General features: G+C 39.6%; 1 protein-coding gene across 2 annotated transcripts in view; it reads left to right on the top strand.

The window, feature by feature from the left end:
- The first annotated feature begins 2,267 nt into the window (after positions 1 to 2,267).
- The window catches only part of LOC108695756 (Kv channel-interacting protein 2), a 308,619-nt gene continuing 300,824 nt past the window's right edge, over positions 2,268 to 10,062 (top strand). Inside the window, exon 1 of one of the 2 annotated variants that reach the window (XM_041568704.1) lies at positions 2,268 to 3,230. In XM_041568704.1, the coding sequence (XP_041424638.1) occupies positions 3,158 to 3,230 (73 nt within the window). In that variant the 5' untranslated portion in view covers positions 2,268 to 3,157. The remainder of the gene's footprint in view (positions 3,231 to 10,062) is intronic. The other variant, XM_041568706.1, reaches the window with a different exon arrangement.

Genomic DNA, 10,062 nt, shown 5'->3' with positions numbered 1-10,062 from the left:
TTTAGAAAGTTTCTTATTTCAGTATGATGGAGCCAATATTACAATTTAATTTTCGCAATAGTTCCCCATGTGGAATGGAGAAGGAGCTGTGAGGGAGCTTTCTGTCCATGAAGTAGAAACCAGGAAATGTTTTCAAAATGTTTTCAAAATGCTGAGGAAGAGAAAAGGGGAAAAAATGGTATATTACTTTATTTAAATTAATTTGCCCTAATACTGGCTATGGCACAATACAAAGCAGGCTTCTTAGATATTCAGTCAGTGGACCAGTCTTCTCTGATATCAGAAGAATGAACTTTAATTAGTTGCTTGCATATGCTGCATACAACTGGAAAGTGTCTTATTTTGTGGAAAAAAAACCCTGCTGTGAATAAAACACAGATGAATCCTGCTTAAAATTACTCTGGGTAAGATATTACCACTCCTGAAATTCACCTCATACACCATAAGAAAGAGGGGCATATGGGAAACCCTCCTGCAGTCACAATAAGGTAAACAAATGGTAAATCAACACACTACATAATTTTCAGCACCACTGGAATGCAATGTTGTATCTTAAAGGGATCCTGTCATTGGAAAACATGTTTTTTTCAAAACGCATCAGTTACTAGTGCTACTCCAGCAGACTTCTGCACTGAAATCCATTTCTCAAAAGAGCAAACAGATTTTTTTATATTCAATTTTGAAATCTGACATGGGGCTAGACATTTTGTCAATTTCCCAGCTGCCCCTGGTCATGTGACTTGTGCCTGCACTTTAGGAGAGAAATGCTTTCTGGCAGCCTGCTGTTTTTCCTTCTCAATGTAACTGAAGGAGTCTCAGTGGGACATGGGTTTTTACTATGGAGTGTTGTTCTTAGATCTACCAGGCAGCTGTTATCTTGTGTTAGGGAGCTGCTATCTGGTTACCTTCCCATTGTTCTTTTGTTTGGCTGCTGGGGGGGGGGAAAGGGAGGGGTTGATATCACTCCAACTTGCAGTACAGCAGTAAAGAGTGATTGAAGTTTATCAGAGAACAAGTCACGTGACTTGGGGCAGCTGGGAAATTGACAATATGTCTAGCCCCATGTCAGATTTCAAAATTGAATATAAAAAAATCTGTTTGCTCTTTTGAGAAATGGATTTCAGTGCAGAATTCTGCTGGAGCAGCTCATTTTGAAAACATTTTTTTTTCCATGACAGTATCCCTTTCAGAAAACAGAAAAAATATGTATGACTTGAGCACTTCCATGTAGAAAAAGCAGCAGCTACTAATTAGGATTGCATGAAGCAATGTTTTGTCTGATTGATATAGGAAGATAACATCAGTTCATACTGCCGGCTTAATAAATTGTCATGTCCAGGCACCATATTATCCTGTATTTTTGTTTTGCTGGAGTCCTGCCTACAGACACATTCTAAACACATACACGTACAGGCACACACTCATATGCACATGGACAATGGATTTAGGGTGCAACAGAATTCTGCCAAATTTATGAACGGGTAGCTGATATATGTAATAAAACAAGTAGCCCATGCAGTGCACCACATTTTCAACTCAATTCATATGGTCATGTTGTCCCTCTAAAAACCTTATGATGGTAACGAATTTCCAATAGCAGAAAACAGAGGGCATCCAGGCACTAAAGCAACTCCACAAGGGTCACCAAAGATAGTATAAAAAATATTATTTATTGTAGATTAATTTAAAATATATCAGTCTCTTCATCTGCCCTACTTGTTTCTTGCTCCCCAGGGCACTTACTAAAAGCACACTTTAATGATCCTTGCTAAATTACACAAATGTAAAGTCAAAGTATCAGGGAGTGTAATAATAAGGGAAGCAGACCCTGCAGCTGCAGGGGTTGGGGGAGGGGAAAGTGAAGAGAGCCCAATGGGACTGATGAGTAATCTGAATATAGGTTTCTGAAGTTTAGAGGGTCCCTTAAATGATTTTACCACTGGGGCTTAAAAAATGCCTTGGAAAAAAAAAAATTAGAAATCCATAACACCTGTACAGTATTTGAGATCACCTTAATTTAATCTCACCAGATATTTCAGAATTTAAAATTAAAACAGAGATAGCACACGATAATACATTTCTGTGCAAACTGAGGATAAACTCTATGAAACATCAGCCATGTCTATATAACAGGCAGGGGTCCCTTTGCAGGTGATGGTGTGATATTTACAAAGCACCTTTTTAGCCGGCAGAAGCCTAAGGTCCCCTACTGCCAGCTGTGAGTCACAGAAGAGTTGCTTTCAACCATTTGCACTATTCCCTTTCAGACAGCCCTGCATTTTTATTTGAAAAGGAGCTGAAGCACAAGTCACAATAATACGAGAGCCGGAGCACAACGATTCTAGCATGTCGAGTGACAGAGTGAAAGGGAATCAAATCTACAGGCTTTTGTTCTTCATTCAGCTGTGTGTTTAGAAAGTGATCCCACAGTCAAGGAGTTTCCCATTGTAATCCCAGCTAACGACACACACTACAAGAGGAAGACAATGGCAAACTGAAAGGGGAGAATACGGCAAACTTATTCCAAGACGAGAGAATGGAATAAAGCCTAGGAAGACACAAGAAGAACTCCTGGAAGCATAGAGGATCTGCGCTACTCTGCCTATACAATATTTTAATCACATGGAGAGAAATAAGAGGTAGGAGATTGACAGAGAGAGGGGGGGAGAGGAGAGACAGGGAGAAGGGGTATGCACTGGAGATTAGCAGCAGGAGGTGAAAGCAGGTTTCTGGCACGGAAAATTAATAATAAGGCATGAGAGGACTCTGTAAACCCCTTCTCCTGCTTCTCTCCGCCTCCAGAACTGGACCACATCACATCGTGGAGTTAAAAAAAAAAGAGAGAGGAGGAGAATCATTCACGCAAAAAAAGACAAAACAAACACACAGCCCCAGTGAGGGTTTCACAGAATCAAAGCACTGCTCCGCTGAAAGGGAAATAGGCAACAGCCTAGGAGTCTGAAGAAGGATATTTGCTAACACCGCTTCTATCCTGGCTCTGGGAAATTTACAGAAGAGTGGGAAATTGTTGGACAGAAGAAGATATTTTTGGCTGCCTTTTTCTTTCTTGGGTTTGGAGCATCCTTGGATTTGTAAGGGGTTGGGAGGAGGAAGGAGGTCAGTTTTTACTTCTCTGTACATACACCTCTGCCTCAAAATGAGGGGTAAAGGTAGGAAGCAAAACCTTTCAGATTCCAGAGATCTTGATGGGTCTTACGATCAACTCACAGGTAAGTGATAATCCCTTGCAGCCTTTCTGCTTCTTGGACAAAGTGCAGCATCCCTTGGCAACAAATTGCTCATAGGCATTGAATATATGGAAACCTTTTCAGTATCTCTTCTATCGGTACACATGTTTGAGATTGTCACTGAGATGTGGTCTCTGGAGTATTGAGTCACCTGTCACCATTTCGATGCGTGTAGATTCTACGTGGAAGTATAGGCTGGATTAATTCTCTGAGCACCAGTGATGGTTACAAAAACACTGGCCAGACATAGGGGTATTTTGCTAATAAATTGATAAGTTCTGCTTTATAGAGTTTAAGTTGTAGTCACTGGTATCCAGACGTTTCTAGTTTGCTGGCCAGTGGAACTCCAACACCTTCCACCTTCTCAACGATGAGATGATGTTTAAGGTGAGTGGAGGACAACAGTGAGTCTGAGGAATTCATTTATTGAAGTGCAGAGCAGCAGGTGTGAAATGGATCTCTGGAGCATTCCTGTTCGATATCGGGAATATCAGGGCTGTGCTGCGAAAGGTATTAACAAGGAAAGCCATTCTGAGAGATGATGAGTAGGAGGCTATGCTTTAAATGAAGATTTTGAGGAAGGCTGTGTATATGGCATGGAAAAATATAGCCCACGGAAAGTATATGGTCCAGCCTGTAAATACATGTGCTTTCTAGATATAATGTCTATGTGTTGAACCATGGAAAGCCCATGTGGACTTTGTAACTTGTTTTTAATTATACTTCTAAAATCGAATGCAGTCTTTAATTAGTTAAATTAATTTATGGCCTAGATAATGTACTTTTTTCAGTCTTTTGCAGTTCATTTTATACACCATAATATAGGGCTATTAAGAGATAACAGAAAGATAGATTCCAAGGAAATTACCAGGAGACACTAACTAGTGAGTACTGAAGGCTCCAGACAGAGCAATATGGAGGAAGCACTGCCAAGTATAATAATGTTTTATGACTCTTAGAGGGTTATTTATTAAAGCCTGAATGGTAAAAACTCGGGTTTTTTCTGCTATAAAATCTGATTTTTTAGTGGAACAAAAACCCTCGAATTTAGTATTATCACTAATAATAGCATAGTATTGCACCTTCTGCAGAAAAATTAGTCTAATTTATGAAGACTTCTGTAGAGCTGTGCTTGATTTAGATTCCAAGTGAAAACTAATATAAAAAACACACAAACTCTTACTGTAAGTGGCTGGGGAGTATTGAGGAACATAGCAGCCAATGGCATTTCTTTAGCATCTGGCTGGTGTACAGTAGGCTCTCTATCAGAAGACACAGTATAGCATTAGTCATAGCGAAACTAACAGAATGTTATTTGAGGTTTGGATCGCATGTAATCTTACTGATCAGCGTACTCTCCCTTACAATATTTCCCTGTTTGATAATCCTATATAATACACAAAAGCCATGAATATCCTGTAAATTATATCCTTATAAACGGTGAGTTCTGATGTTATTTCTGTCATTGAAATTTGTGTATTATAATAAATAAAGTACCCCCATATGAGGATATTAGAAGTTACCTCGGAGTTCCATGACCTGTATAAAAACACTCGGCCTTCGGCCTCGTGCTTTTAAATGGTCATGAAACTCCTCTGTAACTTATAATATCCCTATATTTTACAAAAGGGGGTACTTTATTCACTATATAAATATTGTCAGTCACAAGCTCAACTAACAAACCACTGTCTGGCTAAAAACCTTATGAAGTAATGTTATATAACATATACTGTACCCAGAAGGCTGAGTTACACGAATAGTGATAAATAAATGATTAGATTAAGTGGTTGTTGGCACTCAATGTTTTTAAAGGGAATATATACTCTCTATACTCTTTTAATCTCCTTTTACATATACAGAATGTAACCATGAGGTCCTAATTTTTGCTCTTTGGACGTACTATTATTGCATATATCAATAAAGAGGACCTGTCCTTTAACTTCTGGTGGCTCAGGTATTTTTTATAGCCCTCAAAGTATAGCACCACCATCTTAAAGCCAAATATATAATGTTTTACTCTGATAGCAGTATGACCGCACTCACTCATACTGTATTTATAAATGCACATCGCTAAAGTTGTAGGAGGTTGTTTATGATTTTCAGTCAAAAATTTGCAGCAGCCAGTGCCAGGGCCTCTGCTTTTACCTATTTAGAAAACACTCCTGTGTTTGGCAGTGCTCTATACATGAGAGGCAAGCTAGAGAAGGCCCCCATTATTCGACATAAAAGTTAGGGTGCACTGGCAAGCACAGGGTGTACCTACCACCTGCCTCAATGGCATAACTATAGAGGAAGCAAACCATATGATTACAGGGGGGGCCAGGCTAAAGGGGGGCCTAGGCTAAAGGGGGGCCCATGGGGTCGACTTAATTCTCTGTCTTTAAAATTCCACCTTCACAGTCGCTTCTTTATTAAATTTTCTCACCCAGCCGCACAACCAGGCGGAGGGGCACGGTGCTCACTTGTTACACCACTGACCTGCCCTATGGCTTGTGGTGAGAACATGGCTAGCTTGTGTGCTTTGGGAAGTGCAGAGAGCAGGTATGTCCCAGACACAAATGTGTAAGGGGCCTGATTTTGCACTGGAGGCAGTAATATATGAGGCCCATAATCTTCTCTGTGCATATTGCCTGGTAATGATTATATTTAAACATTGAATTGCAAAGTACGATATAAATTGTTGCTTTATTGGCCTAATCAATGTCAATTAAAAACCTCTAGGCAAGGCTTAGGTTGGTACAGTACATACCTATACACATCAAGTCATTATCCAAGTAGGTCAAGAGAAATAGCACATGGCGGGTTTTCTAAGTAAGCAGAATGTTTATTTGACATGATGTTTTGCTGTAACCCCTCATATATTTTTGTCTGCTTTCAGAGAAACCCTGAATTAAACACAAGGGGTCCAACCAAGCTGTTGCTTTGTAAGAGTATTTTGCTAGTTCATGCTTCTGCACAGCTAAATATACTTAAATTGCAACATGACAAGTGGATAAGGCATACACATGTAACCAATATAGAAGCCTTACGACGTGCACTCAACGGATCAGTCTGTATCGGTAAAGTTAGCAACTTTATTTACCGGACAATCCTCTTCCTGGTTCGTTTCACGTACTCATAGGAAGGAATTGCTTTTAACTTCACTGCTACTGACTGATCCGTTGAGTGCACGTCGTAAGGGTTCTATATTGGTTACCAAAGTCTCCCAAAGCTGCGGGTTCAGGGCGTTGCACCCAGGCCAGAGATCCAGAGCAGTGAGAGACCTGTTTCCTTTTAATGCATATTGACCTTGGTGAATCAAGTGTAAGGTCCGGGTAGTTGCACCCAGACCCATCCCGGAGAAGGGTGAGCGTTGCAGGGAATAAACTAGCCTGTAATTCTAAAGGAAATTTCTGCGAAGGTGTTAGGATTTGAATGCACCAGTATACAGTGTAAATCTCATAAGGCATACACATGGACAAGAAACTTAATCATTTTTCAATCTGCTGTTTTCCAAATCTTACACTATCAGGCCATAAGCACTTCAAATGGGGAGAGTGCAGTGGAAATATATACTGTATCCTCAATGGTACTGACTGTTCCAAATCATCAACCAAAAAAGACTTAGAGGAGCTTAGAGGAGAGTGGGCTTAGTTAGGTATGGAAATATATTTCCTTTTACAGTGGCTTAGTAAGAGGTTTGAAGGCTCTCCCCTGGTGTGGGTTTCTTCAGGGTACTATGGTTTCCTCCCACGCAACAAAAGCATAAAGGCAGGTTTGTTTTACCTGAACAAAAACCCTGTATGTGAACATGATAGGGGCCTTAGACTGTAAGCTCCACTGGAGCAGGGACTGATGTGAATGATGAATAATCTCTGTGTAACTGCAATTGAAAATGGCTGATGTTCTTTTATTTTATTACAGCTCTCATAAGAAATGAGTGAATATTCCAACATTCCATCTATCAAACAGCAACTTCATTTTTCTTTTAGCTTCTCTTTACAAAAACATTTAATGCTAACGGTTCATCATGCAAAAAAGAGTGGTTTCTACGTATCTACCAACAAAATTTGAGGATACAGGAGGATTACTTTCTTTGGCCATTCTGTATTTAATTTAGAAATGGAAAAAACCCTTGCGGCTCTATCCAAGTGTTTTAAATTTCACCTATTTGGCAATTATGAGCCAAATGGCCAAAAACACTCACCTGGTGATTTAATTTACTTGGGTGCGATGCTTCAAGTCCATCTCTTTGGGTGAGAAGTAATAAACCGTATGATCCAAAGCATATATCGCAATCAATATGAAAATGCTTGCGCTCACTGATGATAAGGGGTGGCCCGGGTGCAGCGCCCCGAACCCGTAGCTTGGGGTTAATTGCAGAGCAGATGTGCGGAAAGGCACGCACTTCTGCGACCACCAGGTTTGTAAAAATTGGATCTTTATTCCAAGGGTAAAAACAAACGTCCTGACGCGTTTTGTATACGAAACGCGTCAGGATGTTTGTTTTTACCCTTGGAATAAAGATCCAGTGTTTTCATACCTGGTGTGTGGCTTTCCACACATCCACTCTGTATTTAATTTACCCAAATCTGGATCCTCCGTTTGGTTACCTCCCTAGTACACCACCTGAATGCAAGTTTGACTCTATAAAATCCAGTGAATCTACATGTCATCAGTAATAAAAATTCACTCCTGGCCAGCAATAAAACACGTTTTATGGACTTGGTTGAACTGTTTACTAAATGTATTGGCTCAACAAACTTCAAGTGGCTTCTCTCATCTCTTGTAATAAGTAGGATAGATTTTCCATTTTAAAGAACCACTTGAATTATCCACCCCCACCCACAGGTCATTTAGTCTCTTACAGCAAGAGTCTGGCAGAGAATCATGGAAATCATCTTCTATTGTATACAGTTGTTTACTGATGTTTTAAAGGAGAACTTAGCCCTAAAAATTAATATGATTAAAAATTGCATATTTTACAAACTGAACTTATTGCACCAGCCTAAAGTTTCAGCTTGTCAATAGCAGCAATGATCCAGGACTTCAAACTTGTCACAGGGGGTCACCATCTTGGAAAGTGTCTGTGACACTCACATGCTCAGTGGGCTCTGAGCGGCTGTTGAGAATTTAAACTTAGGGGTTGTTGCAAATTTACAAGCAGAAAATGAGGTTGGCATGTAATATAAACTGATGCTACAGGGCTGATTATTAAATTCTGATGCTAGTTGCACTGGTTACTGTGCTGCCATGTAGTAATTATCTGTATTAATTACTAATCAACCTTTAGGGGCCGATTCACTAACTTTGAGTGAAGGATTCGAAGGTAAAAAACTTCGAATTTCGAAGTTTTTTTTTGGCTACTTCGACCATCGAATGGGCTACTTCGACCTTCGACTACGACTACGACTTCGAATCGAAGGATTCGAAGTAAAAATCGTTCGACTATTCGACCATTCGATAGTCGAAGTACTGTCTCTTTAAAAAAAACTTTGACCCCCTAGTTCGCCATCTAAAAGCTACTGAAGTCAATGTTAGCCTATGGGGAAGGTCCCCATAGGCTTGGCTAACTTTTTTTGATCGAAGGATATTCCTTCGATCGTTGGATTAAAATACTTTGAATCGATCTAACTATTTGCGCTAAATCCTTCGACTTCGACCCATAGTGAATCGGCCCCTTATTGTTACATTCCTATTCTGTATATACAGTATATTGGGAGTGGGTCCCTAAGCTCAGTAAGTGACAGCAGCACAGAGCATGTGCAGTGAATCAGCAGAAAAGAAGATGGGGAGCTACTGGGGCATCTTTGGAGACACAGATCTTTACTGCTAAAGGGCTGTGGCTGCCTTGGGCTGGTTCAGAAGCCAAAAACATAATGTACAACATTTCTAGCTACTTCTCTAGTTCTCCTTTAATGTAGTCCAACCTAGTAAATACAACCACAAAGTCTTGGACATAGAAACGGGGAACCCTCTGTTATCTGTGGAGGTATTTTTCATACAAACCTGTTCTTCTCTGCCATTACCTGTAACATAAATTCCTTTCTCTGGCTTGTGTAGCAGAAGGTGGAGATTACTTTTAATTACCTCCACTGCTCAATAACTAATTCACAAAGTAACTAATAATAGCCGCGAATGCCCTCCACATTTCTCAGGGTTATATAGCCAGTGTAACCTGGAAACCTGCTTAATGTGCAGTAATAAACTGCAATCTGGAATTCTAGGATCCCCATATGTGTAGCTTTTGTCTCTGTCGCATTTGCAAATCCCTTTGACTTCCCTTTTAAGACCCTGGTTTAGATTCTAATGTGCTTGTAGCTCTGGACACATGATATAAATTCAGTTATCAACAAACTGTAGGTGCTAGATTGAAGAAGTGCAGTTGCCAATAGCAATAACAATTAGCTACAAGTAAGAAAAAAAAGAAAAGATGTGATTGGTTGCTATGGGTAACTGCACTATTACAATTTAGCATCTGTGATGATAAATAAGCTTCTGTGAATCCCTGTGTATACTTTGTCTTATTTATCATAAATCCAAAAAAAAATGTCTAGTTAAAAAAAGGTGAAAACTCGAAAATCTCTATTGTGCACGTGTTTATTATAAAACTCAGATCTCCTAATAAATCTTGAAAATATAAATTTCAGAAACTATATGGGGCAGATTTATCAAGGGTCGAAGTGAATTTGACGGAATATTCGAAGTACAAAAATTCGAAATCCGAAGTAATTTTTTTGGATACTTCGACCATCGAATAGAATACTACGACTTCAAATTTACTTCGACTTTGATTCGAAGTAAAAATCATTTGAATATTCGACCATTCGATAAT

Source organism: Xenopus laevis, chromosome 7L (assembly GCF_017654675.1).
Source record: "Xenopus laevis strain J_2021 chromosome 7L, Xenopus_laevis_v10.1, whole genome shotgun sequence".
Lineage (NCBI taxonomy): Eukaryota > Metazoa > Chordata > Amphibia > Anura > Pipidae > Xenopus > Xenopus laevis.
The sequence above is the reverse complement of the archived record's forward strand: the minus strand, read 5'-3'. Positions and strand labels throughout refer to the sequence as shown.